Source organism: Diceros bicornis, chromosome 16, assembly GCF_020826845.1.
Source record: "Diceros bicornis minor isolate mBicDic1 chromosome 16, mDicBic1.mat.cur, whole genome shotgun sequence".
NCBI lineage: Eukaryota > Metazoa > Chordata > Mammalia > Perissodactyla > Rhinocerotidae > Diceros > Diceros bicornis.
In genome coordinates, this window is record NC_080755.1 from 4515012 (window position 1) to 4539507 (window position 24496).

At 39.1% G+C, this 24496-nt stretch overlaps 1 protein-coding gene across 1 annotated transcript in view; it reads right to left on the reverse strand.

The window, feature by feature from the left end:
- L3MBTL4 (L3MBTL histone methyl-lysine binding protein 4) overlaps positions 1–24496 on the reverse strand; it is a 342274-nt gene that overhangs the window by 280224 nt on the left and 37554 nt on the right. The window contains 5 exon segments of the mRNA XM_058556539.1: positions 5934–6010; positions 7222–7348; positions 7389–7496; positions 9668–9803; positions 10873–10977. Coding sequence (XP_058412522.1) covers positions 5934–6010; positions 7222–7348; positions 7389–7496; positions 9668–9803; positions 10873–10977 — 553 coding nt within the window.

Here is a 24496-nt window from a genome sequence, read left to right on the forward strand (position 1 = left end):
GGTGGGAATGCAAAAACGATACAGCCACTTTGTAAGACATTTCAGCAGTTTCTTACAAAACTACACATACTCTTCCCATACAATCTGGCAATCATGCTCCTTGGTATTTATTTACCCAAAGGAGTTAAAAACTTATGTCCACACAAAAATCTGCACATGGATGTTTATAGCAGCTTTGTTCATAACTGCCAAAACTTGGAGACAACCAAGATGTGCTTCAGTAGGTGAATGGATACAACCAGACAATAGAATATTATTCAGCACTAAAAAGAAGTGAACTATCAAGCCATGAAAAGACATAGAGGAACCTTAAATGCATATTATTAACTAAAAGAAGCCAATCTGAAAAGGCCACCTACTGTATGATTTCAACTACATGACATTCTGGAAAAGGCAAAACTATGGAGACAGTAAAAAGATAAGTGGTTGCCAGGAGTTTGGTGGGTAGGAGAGATGACTAGCAAAGCACAGGGTATTTTTAGAGCAGTGGCAATACTCTGTATGGTACCATAATGATGAACACATGTCATTATACACTTGTCCAAACCCACAGAATGTACAACACCAAAAATAAACCTTAAGGTAAACTATGGACCTTAGGTGATTTTGATGCGTCAATGTGGGTTCATCAATTGTAACTAATGTACCACTTTGTGGGGGGATGTTGTTAATGGGGGAAGACATGCATGTTTGGGGGCAGGGAGTATAGGGGCTATCTCTGTACCTTCCTCTCCATTTTGCTGTGAACTTAAAATTTTTCTAAAAAATAAAGAAAAAAAAAAACAGTGGGGCCAGCCTGGTGGCACAGTGATTAAGTTCATGCACTCCACTTTGGCAGCTCGGGGTTTGTGGGTTTGGATCCCAGGTGTGGACCTATACACCGCTCATCAAGCTATGCTGTGGCAGCATCCTATATACAAAAGAGAAGAAGATGGACACGGATGTTAGCCTAGCAACAATCTTCCTCATGCAAAAAGAGGAAGATTGGCAATGGATGTTAGCACACGGCCAATCCTCCTCACCAAAAAAAAAAAACACGCATAAGGATAGGCATCTACACCAATGGAATAGAGAGTCTAGAAATGATCCTAAACATCTATGGCCAATTGATTTTCAACAATGGTGTCAAGATCAGGCAATGGGAATGAACAATTTATTCAAGAATTGGTACTTGGAAAATTAGATAACCAGACGCAGAACACTGAAGTTGAACTCCTACCTCACTTCATATACAAAAATTAAATCAAAATGGATCAAAAACTCAAATGTAAGAGCTAAAAGTAGAAAATCCACAGAAAAAAAGATAGGGGTAAACCCTCCTGACCTCAGATTTGGCAACAGATTCTTAGATTTAACACCAAAGTGCAAGCAATAAAAGAAAAAATAGATAAATTGTACTTCATCAAAATTAAAAACTACTGTACATCAAAAGACATAGTCAAGAATGTGAAAATACAATCCACAGAATGGGAGAAAACATTTCCAAATCATTTATACAATATGAGTTTAATATCCAGAATACATAAAGAACTCTTACAATAATAATAATGGAAGAATAATAAATGGATATAATATTTAAATAATAATTTTTTGTGTGTGTGTGAGGAAGATTGGCCCTGGGCTAACATCCACGCCCATCTTCCTCTATTTTTTGTGGGAAGCCTGCCACAGCGTGGCAGCCAAGCGGTGCATCGGTTTACACCTGGGATCTGAACCTTCAAACCCCGGGCCACCAAAGCAGAGCACGCGAACTTAGCCACTATGCCACCGGGCCAGCCCCATAAATAATTTTTAAATAATACATAAATAATAAAAATCCAACCCAATTTAAAAAATGGGCAAAGGATTTGATATTTCTTGAAAGATATACAAATGGCCAATAACCACAAGAAAAGATATTCAACATCACGGATCTTCAGAGAAATGCAAATCAAAACTATAATGAGATACCGCTTCATACCCAGTAGGATAGTTTTAATTAAGAAAACAGAAAATAACAAGTGTTGACAAGGATGATGAAAAATAGGAACATTGCTATTGGGACTGTAAAATGGCACAGGTACTTCGGAAAACAGTTTGTCAGTTCCTCAAAACGTTAAACATAGAATTACCATATGACCTAGCAATTCCTCTCCTAGGTATATCTCCAAGGAAACGAAGACATCTGTCCACGCAGAAAACTATACATGAATGCTAATAGTAGCATTAGTCATAACAGCCAAAAGTACAAACAGATCAAACGCCTATCAACAGATGAATGGATAAACAAATTGTGGTGTATACATACAAAGGAGTAGTATTTCGCCATAAAAAGCAACAAACTACTGATACATACTACGACTTGGATGAACCTTGAAAACATTACGCTAAGTAAAAGAAGCCAGACACAAAAGGTCATGTATTGTATGATTCCTTTTATATAATATATCCAGAATAGGCAAATCCATAGAAAGCAGATTAGAGGTTACCAGAGGATGGAAGGAGGCAGGCAGCGGGGAGTGTCTACTTAATAAGTACAGGATGCTTTTACAGAGTGATGAAAAAGTTTTGAAATTAGAGAGACCTGGTGGTTGCATAACCTTATGAATATACTACCACTGAACTGTACATTTTAAAATGGTTAATTGCATATTATGTGAATTTCACCTCCATTAAAAAAAGAATAGAATGCTTAGGAACAAATTTAATAAAGTAAGTGCAAGACTGTAGACTGAAAACTACAGGATATCATTGGAGGAAATTAAAGAAGACCTAAATAAATGGAAAGACATCCTGTGTTCATGGCCTAGAAAACTTAATATTTTTAAGATGGTAATGCTTCTCAAATAGATCTACAGATTCAAAGCAATCTATATCAAAGTCCCACTTGGCTTTTTTTGACAAGCTAATTGTAAAATTCATATGGAAATACAAGGGACTCAGAATAGTCAAAACAATCTTGAAAAGGAAAAACAGAGTTGGAAGACACACTTTCCATTTTCAATATTTACTACAAAGCTACAATAATCAAGATAGTGTGGTACTGTCATAAGGACAGACATAATAGACCTATGGAATAGAATTGAGAATCCAAAAATAAACTCATACACTTATGGTCAACTGATTTTTGATAAATTTGCCAAGACCAATCAATGGGGAAAGAATAGTCTTTTGTGACAAGTCTTTGTGACCTAAGATTAAGCAATAATTTCGTAGACACCAAAAGCACAACAACAAAAGAAAAAACAGATAAATTGGACTTAATCAAAATTAAAAACTTTCGCACTTTAAAAGAAACTATCAAAAAGTGAAAAAGACAACAGGGTCTAATATCCAAACAAAGAAGTCTTACAACTCAATAATAATAAGACAAAGAACTCAATTAAAAAATGGGCAAAGGATTTGAATTATTTCTTGAAAGAAGATACACAAAAGCCAATAACCACATGAAACAATGCTCAAGATCATTAGTCATTATAGAAATGCAAATCAAAACCACAATGAGATACCATTTCACACCCAATAGGATGGCTGTAATAAGAAAGATAGACAATAATATGTTAGTCAGGATGTAGAGAAATTGGAATTCTCATACATAGCTAGAGGGAATGTAAAATATGCAGCCGCTTTGGAAAATAGTTTGCCAATTCCTCAAACACAGAGTTACCTTATGACTGAGAAATTCTAGCATTATACCCAAGGGAAATAAAAACATATGTTCACTCAAAAACATACGTGAAAGTTCACAGCAGCATCATTCATAATGGTCAAAAAGTGAAAAAAACCAAATGCCTATCAACTATTGAATGCATAAACGAAACGGAGTATATCCATACACTGGAATATTATTTGTAAATAAAAAGGAATGAAATACTGATATATGCTACAACACGAACCCTGAAAACATTATGCTAAGTGAAAGAAGCAGACACAAAAGGCAACATATTGTATGATTCCATTTACATGAAGTGTCCAGCATAGTCAAATCCACAGAGACAGCAAGTAGATTAGTTGTTGCCTTGGCCTGAGAGGGAGGAGAGAATGAGGAGTGACTGCCAGTGGGTACGGGGGATATTCTTTTTGGGGCGATGAAAATCTGCAATAGATAGTGGTGATGATTTTACCTCTGGAATATACTTAAAAACCACTGAACTGCACACTAAAAGCGTGAAATTTATAGTATGTGAATTACATCTCAATAGAAAACAAAGAGCAGATGAGGAATTTACTACAGAGAAACAAAGTACTTATATGAATTGGGGCTGGGGAGCCCGTATTTTAGTGTATAAACCATTCTTTAGTTTGTAAAAGGAATACTAACAAGTGTGTGAGGTTTAGCGGTAGATTAATTGGAAGATTCTAATTTAAACATTGTATATCATGACAAAATCTCCTCAGAATTTTAAACTTAACTCTTAGAGAAGATAACTTGACCCTGAAGTGAAGATAATCACTAAATTAGTCTATGGCTAAAACTATCGCTCAGATTTCGGCGTGGTGACGTTTATATAACCAATCAATTCTATGGTGAAAGCTGCAAGTCTAGGTTGAGTTCTGTTGTTAGCTTATTGACTTGATGAACTAAACAGCTTCCTGTTCCCATTGAGCAGGGCCTTAAGCCTCAGCCTGACCTGGGGTGTGGGAGGTTTGCTCCCCTCAGTCCTCAGGTCTTGTTAATGCTGTCAGGGATCTAGACATCAACTTCCTACCGAGCTGCACAGATTGCTTGTGGACTCACACGGCACCTAGAGACAGGGCAGTGCACGGAAACACTGAATCTACCCGTGAGGTCCAGTGAGAACACGCTGGAAGCAGCAAAGAAGTTACCTCACCAGAGGAAAACGGGAAAGCGGCTGTGCTGTGTCTCCAGGCACACCAACTCAAACCATATATTCTGAGATCCGACAAACATTTCACCGCATCCTAAAGAACATTATTCTATAAAGTTGGCTTTAGCCAGTTTTACAGAAAAATAGAACAAACAACCCTAAATCTGTCTGCATGTCAAAATCAGAATTTCAGAAGATGTTATTTATTTTATAACACCTTCCTAGACTAATTGGATATTTTTGAATAGGTTATGGTTTTCTTATTTGGTTTTGTTTTGTTTTGTTTGGCTTGTTGATTGTTTTTAATTCTTGAATTTTTTTTCACCGAATTCAAGAATTTGATGAGAAATTCTAATATTTCTCTATATTTAAAGGGAAAAAAAGATTAAAAAACAGCAAAATTCCAGAATCATTCAAAGTAAAAGGTTAAACATCTGCTCCATTCTAGAATGACACGTTCCTCACTCTACATTTCTTCTTTTACATTTTTTATTGAAAGAAAAGATTTCTCCTAGAAACTTGTTTTAAAAACACTAAGATTACAAAGTCACTATATCTAATTCATTTTAAAATTAAAAAACAGCGATTTGATAGAGCAAGTCTCTAAATATTTAATATTACTATAACGAAAAAAACCCAGGAAGAATCCCTACACTGGTGTTCAGCTGTGCTATTGGGCTGGTTTGGTGAAAGGGCCTGGCAAGTCCGGAGACGCACTGTTAATTCTCACCTCTTACATTTCTATATTACTACATTTAACTTCAATTTCCACATTTAATAATCTTATGGTTCAATTAATTAATTAAGTTATAAATTACGTCACTGGAAATAGCTAGTTTCAAACATCAGTCTACAGCATTGGTACTCATTTCGTTGGATTAAAAAAATTTTAGCAACTTTTTTTTAATTGCTGCCTAATACATCTTTACAAACACAATCCATTTTCATTATGGTGAAGAACATGCAGATTTCAGACATTTGGGTCACTTGGTGGTCAACAGAATGTTGTCTAGTATTTTTATCATACAGCTTGCATTGAAATGTGGATTGCATAAACAAAAATAAGAATGAGCATTGCCAGCCACACAGGAATGACTCCAAAGAACACTCAGCCAGTCCCCTCACCTTGGGGTGCTACCACAGTGCTTTCATTCCCCTGACACCAACCAACCGGCTGGACGTAAGGACTGTTTACACCACACCTGGAAAAACAGGATTCCATTTTAGATCCCATATTACTCAATGCCAGAGAAAGAACCCAAGAGTAATGACCATTCTGGATATTAAGAGACACCATGAAAAATATTACTTCATAGTTAAAATATAATTTTACAGCTAAAGAAAATTAGAAGTAATTTTTAGTCCTGTATTTTGTAAGCAGAGTGACCAAACTTATCTTTTACATACCTTCTTAAACTTTAAAAGTATAAAAAAAGTGTTTGAGCAAGACCTGAACTGCCAGTGATATCCCCAAAGAGTGAACATCTTAATAAACGTCGTCTACCACTTCTTGCTGGCAGCAAGGGACAACATTAACAGGCCAGTCCAAACTTTCACAGGACAGGCTGATCAGACTCCACAGGACTACGCATTTCCTCCCTCTCCTTTTCAAGGAACCCAGACTATTCTACCCAAGATACATACAACAATTAATCTATGCTCTGCTCCTTAGTTCAGAGAAGAAAACAGGGCCCCCTTTATGTACATGAAGAACCACGGCCAGAGGTAGGCACTTGCCAGTTATCCAGTACATACTGTGAAGAAACACTACAAAAATTATTTTTGCCATGCCCTCTTCATTATTTCAGGTTTTTACCCAGAAAACCTTTTTAACTCATGCAGTTAGTTTTTTAAATAATTAATTAATTTTTAAATTCTTTTATTGGGGTAATAGTGGTTTATAACATTATATAGGTCTCAGCTGTACAATATTATAATCCGATATCTGTATATAAAAAACAAAACAAAAACAAACTCGTGGGGTGTTAGTGGAACAGCATTAGAGTACACATTTTCTCTGCTCCCCACAGGCTTTCGAACAACTCACTCCCTTCTCCCTGAATCTTCCCTTTTAAAAGTATGACAGGCCAAGTTCAACGTTTTTCAGGCAAAGAAGTACTGCAAGTTCTTTACCTCCTCTTCACAGCGACGCCTCCCTTGGGAACTGGACCCGACCCCGTGAGGCGCCGGGCGGGTCAGCCGGGGCGAGCAGGCGGCGCGCGGCCCCCCGCGCAGGAGCCAGTGCCCGGGCTCCCCAATCCCGCCACGTGCGCAGGCCGGGGCGAGCAGGCGGCGCGCGATGCCTGGTGCGTGCTGCTGTAGGAACAGCAAGAACAGCGGCAGCCCTGGAATGAAAAGAAATTCTTAACACCAGACGTGAACACATGAAAACAAAACGCAGGTGGTGTCTCACCAGTAATCGCAGCTGTCATCCCGACTGTCAAAGTGCACCAGGAAGCGACCTTCAGCAACATCTTCCCTGGTCACCACACACCCCGAGGAAGGGCTCTTCCTGTCGAATTTTAAGAAATTGTGAATTTTAAGAAATTTAAGCTCAAGGAAAAATATGATTTATAGTGAGGAAGAAAATACTCATACAACTTGTGTTTCTGAATAATTTCTTGGGAGCATTTTGCAATCTGCGGGCCTTCAAGTAATCCATCCAAAAACATTTATCTTTTCTATAACCTAAAAAAAAGTACAGATTACTCAAAATACCCACAAGATGTAACCATGTTCATATTAAATACATTATTCTTATTCAGTCTTCTGCCATAAATTCAATGTCCTTTAGCAGACCACAAAAGATTTAAATTAAAATCTCTAAATTATTTCAATGTTTTTTAATGTATGAAATTCAAAACTGTTGAGTGTGATTTCCCATCATGCATGTCACTCACTCCCTAAAAATTTTTAAAATTCATTGAGATATGGAATTGATACCCTGGTGGCTTGATGGGAGTCTCGTCTCCCATTAATGCTTTCCAAAATGGGCAAAGAGAGGAGACAAAAGTTACTGCGTCCATCATCACTCCTGAAGAAGCCGTATCACCAAGACCATCAGAGGTCCTGACGGTGCAACACTCCAGGGTGCCAGACACTTGGGGTAAATTACAGAAACCCCCCACGATCCAAAGGCCACTGGCACCTCCAGCTTTCTGCTCCATATCTTTACAGGTTTCCCGTTAAAAAATGCCTTAGCTTCCCATCCATTTACCCCAAAGTGACTCACGCAGAGCTGGCTCAAATAAGATGGACTCAATAAATATTTTCTGATTGCGTGTTAAACTTACAATGTAAGTCAAACTCCTTCACAGCCTTCAAGGCCATGGCTACATCTCTAACCTCATCTCCTAGCTTCTGGCCCTTGCTTCTCAGCTCCAGCCACCTTCCTCTCCTGTGAGTCCCCTCCAGCACCAAGCACACCCTGCCCCGGCGTTGACTCTTGCTTTCCCTCTGATGTGCACTCCTACCCAGGTGGCCACGTTTCACCCACGTATCTGACAGACGTCACGTTCTCAGGCTGTCTTCACCACGCTAAGTGAAAGAGCATCCCTGGAACTGTTCTCTGTCCTCCAGCCTGTCACTGCTTCACACTGTCTCTTCATCTTTACTCTTCTTCACCCCTCTCGAATGAAAGCCCCATGAAGACAGAGATGGTTCATTTTGTCCACTGCTCCATCCCTAGGGCCTGCGCATAGTTTGGGCTCCATAAATACCTACTTAATGAAAGAGCTGTCACCAGCTTCCCTGAAATCCTTCAATCTTAGGGGGCTCTGCCATTAGTCTCAGGGGAGGATCCCAAAAGACACCTTGAGTTGATTACTAAGAATAAAAGGATGAGAGGCCGGCCCCATGGCTTAGCGGTTAAGTGCGCACGCTCCGCTACTGGCAGCCTGGGTTCGGTGGGAGCATCGGTGCCCGGCGTGCACCGATGTATGGCTTCTCCGGCCATGCTGAGGCCACGTCCCACATACAGCAACTAGAAGGATGTGCAACTATGACATACAACTATCTACTGGGGCTTTGGGGAGAAAAAAAAAAAAGGAGGAGGATTGGCAATAGATGTTAGCTCAGAGCCAGTCTTCCTCAGCAAAAAGAGGAGGATTAGCATGGATGTTAGCTCAGGGCTGACCTTCCTCACAAATAAATAAATAAATAAATAAAACTGTAAAAAAAAAAAAAAAGAATACAAGGGTGATATACTACCTCCAGATGTTGCAACAGTCATCAAATAGTCTAACATCCAAGCTGGAGACCTTATACAGAGTCAGCTGTGCAAGGAAATGGGTCATCGGCATCTCAACTGACCAAATGCTCTCCTCACTAGCACACAGCAAATAAAAGTCAGTTCAGTCACATGTGCCAGTCCCAGGATCCTCCAGCACATAGCAAAAGGCAAAGATGAGATTTTTAATTCCCACCAAAACAAAATTGATGGTGAAATTGTTTTCTCTTTCATAGTTCACTCTTCTCCATGATTTGTTTGAAACAAATGATATACAGTGAATCAAGTTTTCTCACGGATTAAGTGAAATATCATTAAGGGAAATCTTTCATTCCAACAATGATTTAAACATTAGTTTCTTCATTCTTTATGAGGCTTAATAAACTTTACATAAAATAAAATGCTCTCATCCAATTTATTTCTGCCCTAGGTACCTTATCAGAATATTTGACCTTAATCATTGAGGCTTTTCTTTTAAAGATATATATTTATTTCTAAGAAATATCCTGTAGTCTTACTGCTTTTCGTGGATGAAACTTTCATTTTGAAAATCAATTCACACCAGGCTCTCCTGTTAGGATTTCATGAAATGTGTTGAAATAGAACTAACTCTCTTTCCATCCTGACTTACCCTTAGGGATGTGCAATTCATGTGTGGTCTTTTCACACCACCCTATTGGATGAATGCCAGGGGAAGCAGCATTGGTCCAAAAATCGTAGCAGCCTAAATAACCATCAAAATGAAGTCTTAGACAGTAACCACACACCTGCAAAATGGAATGTTTGCAATCATTCATTGTGTCATGTATTTGAAGTGTACACAAAATTAACAAAATATTCATATATTCTGTCAGAGCCATCAACATACATAAACCAATCCTTCCATTAAAATGTGCTTGTATTAGAGAACAAATTTATAGATGACATCTGAATAAGACAAAGTGATGACAAAATACACAGTAACTTTCAGGTATCCAGAATTTTTTTCGGCAAAAAAATTATCCTTTTACTCAGTCTAGAAATCTGAGGTCAATTTACATATCCATTAATCAATGAATTTATTTATTCATTCAATGCCTATCAAATATTCCTTTCAGAAACCCCATCTCCTACTGTCTGGCTTGGATTCATGTCCCAAGACAGTGTAAGCTAAAGCACAGAGCAAAACCAAAATGGGTACGACCTTATTTCAAGTCTAACATATGGATCTAGCATACTCAATAAAGGAAATAATAAAACAGTCTGAGAAATATGTCCTTTAGGCATGCTATACAAGTTTAACAATTATAATCAGTCAGTAAATTAAGTGAATAGTATTTTCTATGATTGATGTTATTAAAAATATAGAGGGCTTTTATCCATTTAATAATATAAAATGTTTAGTAAATATTACATTTTATAAGCCACTTACTTTCATCAGTGGCTCTTCACTCTATATAATTTTCATAAAATGCATGTATTTATATAAACATATAATTCATGTGCATGAATATTTTTCATATACGTTTCTCATTAGTTCAGCTAAAACTTCATTATGTCTCTTTTAACAGACAAAAGCAGCATTGTGGGATTCACTGATTGTTATCAACCTCAGGTGGAAACTTATTTATCAATTAAATCAAGAGTAACTACTAGTCATAAAGGACTTATTAGAAAATTAATCTTCAGAGAAGAAAAAAATTCATTAAGAAACGTATTTTACCCATCACTGACTAAAATAAACCCGTAATTTACTGAGAACTTGTTTATAACAGAAAGTACTCAAATTCATTCTTCTCTAGAAAATTCTCTTCTGTCACTGTGCAGTTAGCCCAAGACAATAACACCATCTCTTACCTCAGCTACAGAAAGCACACAAAATACAGATGGATGTCAGGGGTCAAAGCCTTCTAATTTCATTCCAACCTGAAAACCATTTTCATGCTCCGGAAAGGACTGGTGCTATGCAATTTCATGATATAACAATAGCCACTGAAATATCTTCACAATTTGATATTAGAACACATGGTGTGGATACGCTGACAACCAATGACTTACTGCACCGGTTTGGAAGCTTGGTAATATAGCTACAGATAGAAGGCTGCTCTTAAATATTTGGCCCTCAAAGATGGTTGGATCATTTTAATGTGCTTTGAAACAGTTCATGTGAGAAATTATATGTCCTGTGAACTCCCGATGTATTTCTTTGGCCACTTTTCCTTAATGATCTGAAGGAGCTCTTTCTGTCCTCTGGAAACAGTCCTTGGTTTACTATGCTTACCTATTCCCAGTCTGTGACTTGGCTCTTCACTTTGTTTATAACTTTGCTGTAGAGAATTTTTTATTTTAATTTAGTAAAATATACCAACTATTTACTGTACAGTTTGCACATCTAGCCAATGAAATCCCTCGCAACCCTAAAGTTACACAGATATTCTCCTCATGTTCTTTTAAAGTTTTTGTTCTTCATATTTAAACCTACAATGCAACTGTAATTGATTTTTTCTATGGTGTGAGGTAAGGGTCTATGTTTTCACATGGAGAACAAATAATTCAAAAAAAATTTTCTGGGGGGCCGGCCCAGCGGCGCAAGCAGTTAAGTGCGCGTGCTCCGCTGCAGCGGCCCAGGGTTCGCCGGTTCGGATCCTTGGCACGCACCGACGCACTGCTTGGCAAGCCATGCTGTGGCGGCGTCCCATGTAAAGTGGAGGAAGATGGGCACAGATGTTAGCCCAGGGCCAGTCTTCCTCCGCAAAAGAAGAGGAGGATTGGCAGCTGTTAGCACAGGGCTGATCTCCTCACAAAAAAAAAAAAAATTTTTTTTTGAGTAGTCTCTACTTCCATTGATCTGCAAAGCTACCTCTGTTATACCACGTTTCTACATATTTGTGGGTCTAGTTCTGGCCTTTTTATTCTGTTCATTGGTACATTTGCCTATATGACATTGTCTTACTTGCTTAATAATGAGTCTTGCTATCTGGAGAACAATCTTTACCATATTGAGTTTTCTAATCAGAAACTTGTTTCCCCTCCATTCAATCTAATCATTTTTGTTTGTCCAAAATGTTTGTTAAATTTTCACAGACTTCAAAAATGCTTTGTTATATTTATTTCTGTGTCCCTTTTAATGTTTATTGCTATTGTAAACAGATTTTTTTTTTACAATAGACTTTCTAATTTGTTCCCATTATTTTCTTTAATACTGGTCTTGTTTCCCACAACCTTGCTGAATTATTATTAGTTTCAAGCAGACAGTGCCACGCAGATTCAATATTACTACTCAATTTATTCTTAATTGCATATAAACTTATAAATATACTAAGGGAAAATAATGATTACAATCTAGTTCTATTAGATCTAGAGCTGCTTTTTAATCACTAATTGTATTACTATGTATTACGGCTTAACATGTGAATGCCTATTTTTAGGGTGAAATTTATTCTTCTGAAAAAAATCTTTTCATTTGGAAATAATACCAAACTTAAAAAAAAGTTGCAAGAACAAAACAGTACAGAGAATATGTACAGCCTTTGCCTAGATTTATTTGTAAACATTCTACCTCATTCCTTTATCATTTGCTTCCCCTCTCTCATATGTCTGTGTATGTACACATAGACAGACGTATACAAATACATGTACAGATCATTTTTTTTCTGAACCATTTGAGATCCCCTTACTTACCATGAAATCCTAAATATTCTTCCCTAAGTGCAGTGTATTTTCCCTAAGAATAGGAACATTCTATTACATAGCCATAGTTCAGTTATCAACTTCTGTAAATTTATACAACTCTGTTAACTAATCTTCCATTCATATTCCAATTTTTCCAACTTATCCAACCATGTACTTTATAACATTTTCCCCTTCCAGAACAGGATCCCGTCTAGGGTCAGATATTAAATTTAGTCAACATGTCTCTTTAGTCTCCCTTAATCTGGAACATTTTCCATAGCATTTCTTTGTCTTTCATAACATTGACATTTTCTAAGAACATAGTCTTTTCCTCCCTCCATTTTCTTAAATAGAAAGTTCCTGATTTTGGATTTGTCTTGTTTCCTCACAATTCAATTCAGGTTACACATTTTTTGCCAGAATACTACATGGGTGATGTTGTGTCCTTCTCAGGATATCCCTCCCCAAGGGCTCATTCTGCCTTTTTCCATCCATATTTGTATTTCTCCTCCAACAAGATCAACACATTTACTTATGTACTAAATCCTATAGCATATCTATTATAGTTTCAGAACTGGTTTACCCCCACTACTATAGTTAACAAACCTACAAAAAGAGTTCAGGATTTGTTTGCAATTTTCCCTCCCGCCTCTGCCATCCATGAATGGGGTATATACTTAAAAACTATGTTCATAAACTACTTGGATTCATTCCTTTTTTCTCTCTCTCTTCAGTGCAGTTATTGTATTCATCTGAAGTACAGCTAAGTTCATTTGTTTCTATCCTTACTGATTTATTTTTATTTTTTAATACATAGAATATTAACATGATTCCAAAAGTTAAAGCTATACTAAAGGTACTCAGAGAAGCGTCTCTTCCTCTTATATCCTAGCCCCCCATTCCACCTCTTGTAGGTAATCAACCTTACTGTTTTCTAGTTTATCCTTCCTAGGTGTCTTTCTGTAAAAATAAATAGTTATGTACATGATTTTTCTTATTTTTCCCTTCTTTCTTACACAAAGGCAACACACTGTACATGCTGTTTTGCACTTGGCTTTTTTCACTTCCTAATGTCTCCTGGAAACCGTTCCCTGTCAGGTCATAGTGATTGTCCACATTCTTTTTTACAGCTGTATTGTACTCCCCTGTGTGCAGGTATGATAGTTTATTCAACCTTCTATTATACTTGGGTGCATGCCTTTTTTACATGAACATGAAATTGTTTAAAAATCTTGATGTATTGGCTTGTAAAATCTTGTTAAAAACTTTCTTACATTCACAGATCATTTTAGAAGCTTCCAAGGAGAAGCTTAAAAGATGACAAAACTCAAAAATGAAATGGCAAGAATGAATGATTTCTCAGGAATATTTTATTTCTACAAAAATAAATGTCATGTGTGTGTTTCACTCTCCCAGCCTCTTTTCACATCCACTTTGTTTTCCAGCAGACTGTTTAACAAGTTTGTGGGACTGCCTCCTGTTCACTGCTTTGAGATTCCCCAGTTAACTTCAAAGGCACCACACATACATACAAAGGCACACACACACCACTGACAAGAAAGCAAAAGGGAAAGATAGACCAAGGGGGTAGTATATGAATAATGCTGAAAGGAAATTTAAGCAGCTGTAGAAATTGAGAGAACATTTTTCATGTTTCAACCAAACTGAAAGATACAAAATTGAGTATGGGGAGGAAACAGTATAATATGAAGCAGACTATACCCTCTTATCATACACGAATGATAAATTCAAGACACAGGCAATAATTCACAGCGGGAGTTAGGAAGATCAATGTTACTTTTGTCAGTATTTCAAAATGGCTTCTCAGTTGAACATTTGGGAGCTTTATTTAATGTTGCAAGGAATGCTATATGGCTAAAACAGCCACAGCATTCTTTAGAGGGTGTCAGAGGAAAAACAAAACACTCATTTTAACAATCTGAAAGGCAATACTTAGTGAGAAATATCACTGCCTTTCATCAATCTCTTTTCTGTTTAATGGTTTATTCATAGGCGATTTAAGGGTTTTTTTCCTTTCTAAAAATCTTACATTTTATAAACATAATTAATAGCTGTTCTTATAAAATTATATTTTATGATAAAAATGGGAACAAGAATCACACTTAAATCAAACAATAAACCCATTAAATTCAGTCACAAAAAATCATAAGGTTTGTACACCTGAAAAAAACTTTTACAGATAAACAAACTCAACCTCAGAGAGGTAAAGAGACTCTCTCTCAAGGTCACACAACTCTCTCTCAAGGTCACACAACAGTTTAGTAGCACAGTATAACTAGGGACCCAAGTCTCCCAAAAACCTGCCAACTGTTTGTTCCACATAAGGAGACAGAGGTGGCAACAAAAGAGGGAAGACAAAACCTGGCTCGAGGCCAAGGAAGGCCTCAAGGACCAGTCCAAGGAAGCGCTAAGTGCTCTTGGGTACAGAAGTTGTTTCATTTTGTCACTTTCTTTTCCCAGAACAGTTGCAAAAGAATGCTTTCTAGTATGAAATTGATGAATTGTGTCACTAATGATGAAGAATTATTCCAAGTTCCATACCTCATAGCAAAAGCAGGTACAAAGTTTATACTATTGTTTAAAAATAAAATGAGTCAGAACAGTAGGAAAAACAACACAAACAAAAACAAAACACCATGCCTAGAGAAAAGCAGACAGGTTATTGGCAAAATTCCTTTATGAAATGCAATATGTCAGATTATCACATGTGTGCCAGCAGATCTTTGCTCTGTAGATGGATGAAGTCACAAACGTGCACTGTGAACAGCTCTTGGACACTTAGTAGATACAAGTGAGAAATTCCAGACAACATTTTCCTCTGTTTATCACTGAGAACTCCATTATAAGAGCAAAGAGATTAAGTTTGTAATGACAATTTTGTGAGCCACTCTGCAGACGGCAGATGGTCAGTGGCCCTCAGCACAGGAGCATCAGCTGGATGCGTGTGACAGAAGAGTGCTGCTACGCCAAGGGGAACACTCCATCCGAATGCCCACAGGCATTCTATTTTATTCATAGGCAAGAGCAGGCAGTCAACGATATTTTCCTGATCTTAATTCAATATTGAAAGAAATGGGGGAAATTGGGCATGAAAAGGAACCACAGCCACTAAGGCACAGATTTTTAGCATGCTATGCAAAGACTGGCCAAGGACCACAGGGCTCTGATTTCCAACCTTCACATGATGGCTGTCAAAGGGAAAGATGTTCATGGGAATTTTATACGCAGTTGATAAAATTTCTTATAACATCAAAGACCATTGTCATTGAGTTCAACAGCCTGCTTAACTGGTTTATCTCAGCAATATCTTCAAAATCTTAAATTATCTTCAATGTGTATCTCCAAGGCTGAAATGTCATAATTTTAAACGTGAAAGGTGAGATATCAGGAAGTCTTATGTAGGCAAATTATGATATAAACAGCTTAGCCACAGGGAATTTAACTCTTTGTCAACACTTGAGGATTTGCTTTACTCAGTGGGAAAAAAAAATCAATCATGTTACTGGTGGTGTAAAAAAATAAATCAAATACTGCAGAAGGGAACACAAGGAAACAGCTTCCCTGGGCAGGCCTGGTGGCGTAGCAGTTAAGTTCAAGTGCTCCGCTTCCGTGGCCAGGTGTTCACTGATTCAGATCCTGGGCGCAGACCTACTCACCGTTTACCAAGCCATGCTGAGGTGGCGTCCCACATAGAAGAGCTACAACTCTACAACTATGATACACAACTATGTACTGGGGCTTTGGGGAGGCAAAAAAAAAAAAAAAAGAAAGAAACAGTTTCCTGAGACAAATACAACCCAAGAGAAAGTTACAAAGGCATTTGCAGTTCTCTCTAAAGTAGAATCAACCCGCCAGGCTTTCAGTGGATATCCTTGTCAATTTAGCATTTGACGAAACAAAAGGAATCTGGGTTTTTGTTTGATCTGAATATCCAGGACAATCAAGATCTATCTGAAGAACCACCAAACACTTGATATCACAGCTAACAACCTATGATGGCTAGATACCACTTTCTCATTAAACAGAAATGAAGGAGGCGGAGCGAGAAGGAATGGCTACAGAGGCCCTGTACAGATAGTTGTCTTTTACCCAAGAAGCACGTATACAGCACTTAACTCTGGGCCAGATACTGCCCAGAGTTCACAAAGCACTTCACAAATATGACTTTATTAAATCAGCATAAAAACTCTTTCAAATAGGTGTTGTTATGCACATTTTACAGGTGAGGAAATTGGGGTACAAGAGGTTATGTAACATGTCCGAGACCACAGTGTGTGTCTGGTTTTAGTGTACGGGCAAGTAGCCACGATGCTGGATCATTATGAAAGGTGATAAGCAACACTATCCTGCTCACTGACTGAAGACTTCATAATTCTTAAACTTTGTGTGTGTGTGTGTGTGTGTGTGTGTGTGTGTGTGTGTGTGTGAGAGGAAGATTAGCCCTGAGGTAACATCTGTTGCCAATCCTCCTTTTTGCTGAGGAAGATTGGGCCTGAGCTAACATCTGTGCCCATCTTCCTCTACTTTATATGGGAGGCCGCCACAGCATAGCTTAACAAGTGGTGCGTCAGTGCACGCCCGGGATCCAAAGCCGCAAACCCCAGGCCACAGAAGTGGAGCATGAGAACTTAACCACTACGCCACCTGGCTGGCCCTCAAACATTTATTTTAAAATTAGAACTTATGAGCTTTTAAAATATTTTAAATTGGGGGTCTGACTATGTGCTACATGGCCATTGAATGACCCCCAGATGCCAAAAGTTTGGAAACAGTGCCATGGAGAGTGCCATACCCCCATCTACGGGATTTTGATATAGAATAAAGGTGGCATTATAAACCCGGAGAGTAAAGATAAATGGCAACAGGACACATGACTATCCATCTGGGGAAAAAGTTGAATTATATTCCTACCCCAACAGCATATACAAAAATAATTGTAGTTGGAGAGAAAACCAACTCAATGCAATGGAATACAATGCAGCTGTTAAAAAAGCACACAGAGCTGCATCTGCAGAGGTGGCCTGATGGCCATGATGAACTGATACAGACAAAGGAAGCACCAGACCAGGAAAACACAACTACGTATAGGAACATCAGTCACACATCCACCTAACTACACACGTACAAGTCTGCAAGTGTCCACACTAAATTATTTTGAGTAGCTCACCTAGAGAGGGGAACTGGCAGAGAGAAAGCCTTTTTTTTTTTTTGTAAGGAAGATTGGCCCTGTGCTAACATCTGCCAATCCTCCTCTTCTTGCTGAGGAAGACTGGCCCTGGGCTAACATCCATGCCTATCTTCCTCCACTTTATATGGGACGCCGCCAAAGCATGGCTTGACAAGCAGTGCGTCAGTGCGCGCCTGGGATCTGAACCGGCGAACCCCGGGCCGCCACAGCAGAGCGCGTGCACCCAACCACTTGCACCACTGGGCTGGCCCCGATAAAGCCTTTTATTTGTACACTCTTCTGTCTTGTTAGAATTTTTTAATGGTGTTGTAATTTTTTAAAAATCAACACACACACGATCAAGTGACGATGATGCTGGGCAAGTAGGCAGGACACAGGTCATGAGAAGCCTTGTATGTCTTGTTAAGGACCTTTTAGTTTACTCTTAGTCAATGAAGCACTAGCAAAAGCTTTTAAACAGTGGGGAGAAAAAAACATTCTTGCATTTTTATAAAGATCTTCTTAGTGGCAGTGTGGAGAATTAATTAGAAAAGTAGCAAGACTAGAAATAGGGAAGATGGTTAAGGAGGCTTTTAATATCGACCAATAACTGAGATTTGCTGTGTCCCGTGTACAGCATCTAACTCAGCTTATTTAGCTTTATGCAGGGGACCAGAATTTGCCACCTCAAGATGAGTCTCTCTTTGTCATGAGGATTATTTTGGGCTGGTTATTTTTAAAAAACTGCAGACATGGGAAAAGCTCTGAAAACCAAGTAGAAGTTACCCTTTGTAAGAGACATTCACATTTGTAAGGGAAATCTCCATTTGTAAAGGTGTCTCCCTCTCTGTACCAGGAAGAGGGGGAATGACCTTATCTCTAGAAAACTCTTAACGCAGAAGGCAAGGACTTAAATCTGCATAATAGCCTTACTCTTGTTTACTGTGCCTTTTCTGGTAATCTCCCATAACTGACTCCCCCTACCGGCAACATCCTCTTTTTTCTTTGGCTAAAGATGGTATTTAAGTTGACAACCATGGCCATTCTGGTGAGCTACTCAGTTTTCCCGAGTTTCTCCCACGTATACATGCTATAAAGCTTTGTCTGATTTTCTCCTGTTATGTCAATCTAATTCTTAGGCCAGCCAGAAGGACCTAGAGGATAGAGGATAGTATTCCTCCCCTACACTTACAAGCCCCTGTGTTGGAATTATTACAATCCTCACTTCACATATGAGGAAACAGAGGCTCAGAGAGGTGCACAAATTGCTCCACTTGCACAGCTAGTCAGCAGAAAATCTGGAACTGGAATCCCACCCCCCAGTCCATGTACTTACCTGCAAAGTTACATTACATTCCAGAATGTTGCACCAGCCTAGACAAATGATAATGAGGACTTCAACCAATGCAGAGCAAGAGCTGGGGATGGAAGGAGGGCCAGAGAGCACACCTGTTCAGGAGGGGAGACAGGCAGTGCCTGGTGACAGGCTGGATGCAGAGGGGGAGGAAGGCAGGGAATTGTGAACTGACCCCAGGTTTCAGGCTTTGGAAAAGTTCCCAAATTTCCCATAATGTGATAATTTTTACTTTTATAATGTTATCAATATCTAATGATACCTTCAAGGACTTTATAGTCGGCTCATGAACAACCACATTTTGTACCTACTTTTCAATTCCAACTCTCTTGTGCCTTATGATAGCTTCAGTGTTCTCCCAGGCATCTCGCCATGAATTTTTTCATCACAAAAGACTATTCACTGCAAGACACTGGCAGACTATGAGAGGTTATAAAATTCTTTCCTTGCTTTTTCCTCAAGAAGCTTTATGATTTTCACCTGAGCTAAGAGTGGATTTTTATCAAGAATGTTAGAACCCCTTCTGGCTTTCTCTTGTTTTAATCTCAGAGAAAATGGAAACTTGGGAAAAAAATATGCATACACACACACGCACTCATACATAGAACACACTACTCATATATACACAAATTTTTATTTCCCTATTCTGGTTTAAACCAAACCTAATGTAGCTGTTTGTCATGGCAGGGAGGCATGGTCATGCTGTCTTCAGCAAGTCTGGAAACCTCAGGAATTATACGGAATCTGGGCGCAAATGGATGTGAGCATTCTCTGAAGAGACCATCAATAGCTGTCAGGAGATGTTCAAAGGGGTCTAAGACCTAAAAAAAGATTAAGAGCCATGTGGCTGTCCTTTAAGGGAATCTGTCATTAATCAATCCACTGACTAAATAACATATTTAGGAGATGTCAATAAGCAGAACACAGCAGTTCACTGCAGCTGTTCATCATGGATAAACAGGCCAAGCAGCAAGGCAGACTTCACATTCTGCTTTTCCAAAGTGATGCCTATTTTTGCCATCTATTTGTTAGGCTAATGGAGAAAAATCATCACCTACATAATTAAACATAGCTCGCTGCAAAGCTTCAGTTAAGATGGCAGTGAAGGATGGCTGATTGTGTATTTTTAAACACTCATTTTAGAGACTACTTCCTCCGTATTTTGAACATTTTTCATAGATTAATTCTGAATCCCAAACTGCTGCCAAGATTACACTAAGAGGCATTCTACAAGCAGAGAACACAGAATTCATGGCACAACAAAAGTATGCTTTAATAAGTTAGTGAATGTAATTCCTACTGAGATTTTGTGAATCTATTCTACTATAATCTCAGGTGCAAAAATTCTCATTTTCCCAGAATACCTACTGACCTACCGTTAGTAAGAAATTATATATCCAGTCACCTAACCCAACCACTGCCTGAATCATAGTCCCAGAAACAAGAAGAAAGCCCATGCCAGAATGGGTGAAATACTGCTGAATTTAGGCTTTAGACCAACAAAGATCTTTATGAACAAAGAACAAGAACCCACACCACATAAAATAAGGGCTGCACGGAGAGGCCTCTTGACCATAACTTCTCACGTTGTCTGCTAATTCACTGGCCATCGCTGAGCAGATTCCACAATCCTCTGAGCCTAGCGTCCAAAACAATAAACCCTGAATATTTTTCCCTGAATGACTAAACCCTCCAAGGAAAAAAAGACAAGGATCCCTCCAATACAAATTTCCTTTAACTAAAGGAGAACTGTGAAAACTGTCTACCCTTGATCCGAATGCCACTATTTTCTTCTTTTAATTTCTCCCTCCTCTGAACAGCTCTTAACATGGTAGTCAGCTTCCTGCTGGAACTGCAGATAAGCAGCATTTAGAGGGGCTTCAGGCCCCTCCCAAGAAGAAAAAAGCTGCCCGCTCTGGCTGTCGGCTCCACTGCTTCAGATCTGCTCGACTATTTCACGGCCCCTGGTGCTCTGAATCACACCGTTTCAGAGCAGCAGATTCTGAGGACAGGAACAGTATCTGAGCCACAAGATCAGCATGTATGTTCAGTTTCGCCCCAGAACTTAGAGCTTCCAAGAATATGAGAAACGAACGTGAACGGGAATGTGCTCTGTTCTTCACAGTCCCAGCAATCAATTAGCTTAAATGGCTTCACGTTGTAAGGCCACTTATAGTATTAAAACACACCTCCTTCTCTGCCCTCCATATGCCTTGCGATTTAAACCTCAACCAAACATCTGAATATAATTAACACAGTATTTTTTCAAAACATGCTTTTTTCTGGGAGAACTGTTAGACACCGATGAAGTTATCTTAAAACTGAGGGCAACAAGATACATACAGAAGACAAAAACAAATGGGTAAACAAACAAGCAAACACTTAAGGCAAATAAAAAGAGCATCTAGACTGGGGTTGTAGTTGGATTCCAAGCATCTCAGAATTCATAACATCATGAGGTGTTTCATAACATCTTATACAACGCCTAAGGAAACCACGCGTGGTCATCATGCGGCTCATGACTAACATCTTAAGTATTGTCTAAGAAGGATCTCTATATTAAAACGAGGATAGTGTTCTCGGTGATTATCAAGTAATTTGAAGCATTTTCAAAGCATGAGAAACTTGACATCTGACTCAACTGTTTTGGTTGGAAAGGTTCTGAGTGTCTCTAGTTTTAGAGGGTTGTGACAAACATGAATTTTCACAGCAGTATCTTTCTGCATTTACAGAGCTAAATACAAATCCAGACTTTATCAAAAACCAAACACACAAATTTTTCAAATTCTATTTAATGTACTGGCATATGTAGAAAAATTAAATTTTAAAAAATATAATGCAGGTCTGGGTGAAGAAGTTAAACTTAGACAGAGACAGTGAGCTTTGCCTTTTCCTTGGACTTCAAGTAAGGGTGACTGAGAGAGAATAGGAATGTGTTCAGACAAAGCTGTCTTTTATCTCGCACAATTAGGAAGTTAACCCAGGAAGGTGTCTTTGTTCCTCAACTACACCCAGCTTCTTCTAAAGAAATACCCCCGGTCATCCTATAGATGGCTGGAATTTCCTCATCAGGACACACAGTATTTCTTCCCAAAATCATAACAGATTGTAACAGATTTTAAGGGGGGAAGGGAGATAGAGTCTGATACAAGAACATGGAGTATGGCGAGTCCAAGATAAAGATGTCACTGAAGGAAGCAGGGGGAGGAAAGTAGAAACACTGAAGTCTACGTAACAATTTTGCCTTGTTTTTGCAGACAAAGGAGATTAACTAAGGAAATATTTCTGTTTTTCTCATGAAGAAAGCCAGTTAGTCATCAATTGTGAAGGCAGGAGGAATAACATCGTAATGAGAAAGTGAAAGGTTTGGAGCACCAATATCTGCCAACATTAAGATTTCAGATGAGGCTCAAATGATGGTGGTTTTCAGACTGGGCGCTCAGCCCAAAGTACAGAAGATAAGAAAAGCGAGATCAGAAGGCCTTCAGTGGGCAGGCCCCGCCAGGACCGTTACTGTGTTCAAATCGAGGAAAGTCCTGACAAGGATGAAGTGCAGGGTCATGGCCCTGGCGGGTGCTCTGAATGAAGGGGAGGTGTGAGCACACAGTGCTACCAAGAAGGGCAGAGAGGAGGTTCCAGGGAGAGAAAAGGACTGTGATTTGAGAGAAGGGTAATTTTAAGAATTGCTTACATTTAATAAAGTGAACTATATATCAGACACTGTAGCATGCCAAACACTTTATATACATTATATGTAATTCTTCAACAGTCCCTGAGAAGTGAGCAATATTATCTTCCATTTTTAGTTAAATAAACTAAGAGTCCGAGAAGTGCATCACAGAGTCCTTCTTCTACACAGTTAGGGGAAAGACACTGGAAGTACTGAATGGGCAGAATGTATAAAAGCACTGTGCGAATAACAGGCATTCAAAAATGCACCTGTCCCAGAGAACCACAGAGCAGACAGGAATTAAAAAAGGAAAAAAGAAACCCAGTCAGTCTTCAAGGAGATTACAATTCTACCAAGAGACAAAATACCCCAGCATGTAATCACAAAGAATGGCATAGAAAGCAGTCAAACACGTCAAGGACACAAATGATAAACAAAACTACATTTTACAAAGATCATTCTGGTAATAGTGTGTAGGAAAGGTCAGAGGTGGGGCCAGCCTGAATAGAGAGAGACCATTTAAGAAACCTTTGCTACAATTTATGTGAAAAAAAGCCAGGGCTTATTCCTAAGTTAAGGCAGTTGCGGTAGGGACAGGGAGTAGGAACTGAAGAATTAAGAGGCAAAACTTGAGCAGGCCAGATGGCCAAACATACCCAGAGCAAAGAGGGAGGAAGGACTCCGGCTGGCTACCAGGAACAAGCACATACTGGGAATGGAACCAGGGACACTGGAGGAACTGAACAGAGGGAATGTGCCTCCATCCCAGGGACAAGGAGCCCAGGAAGCGACTCACAGAAGGAGGCTGAGCAGACGATGTGCTGAGAGTAGGAGAGCCGTGTGCCATCCAGGTGCGTAAGACCAAGAGGAAGACTGGGAACACAGGCTAGGAACTCGCTATATCTAGTGGCATGGAAGTGAAGGAGGTAGACGGGATGGCCCAGGGAGCCATGCAGAGTGGAGCCCTAAGACTAAATCACAGGAGAAGAAAAGGACAGTCAGAAGTGCCTGGTAAGGAGTGGCCAGGAATCAGTGAAATCAGAAGCCGACAGTGGAGAGAGTTCTGGAGTGGAGGCAGTATAAGATGAGGCCTAACATGTATCTGGCTTTGAAATCTTAGAGGTCACCTCCGTGGAAGCCGTTTCAGGCAGTGGTGGGAGTAAAGGCCAGGTTGCAGAGGTTGGAGGAGGAAAAGATTATAAAAATAAAAAAAAGAGAAAATGCACTCTAGAATTTCAAGAAGCTGGACTGGACTAAGGAGATGAGTTAGACAGGGAAATGCAGAATCAAGGGGCAGTACTTTTTCTTAAAGATGGAATAAACTTAAGCATATTTTATTTGTATTCTAAAGGGAAAGGTTCAGAAGAAAAGTAAAGTTAACTTACAAGCAGGACAGGAAATAATTGATGGAGTGAAATATCTAGCAAAGCAGAAATAGAAAGGACCCAGAGCACAGGTAGAGGGGTGATGGGCAGGAGGAGGGGACCCCTTCCAGCACAACAGGGGAGAGGGGCAAGAGGAGGTGTGGGGAGGGAAGGTTCGCAGGAGGAAGCTGAAGGCGGTCGCACCGTATCCACACAGGAGTGTCTGCCTTCTT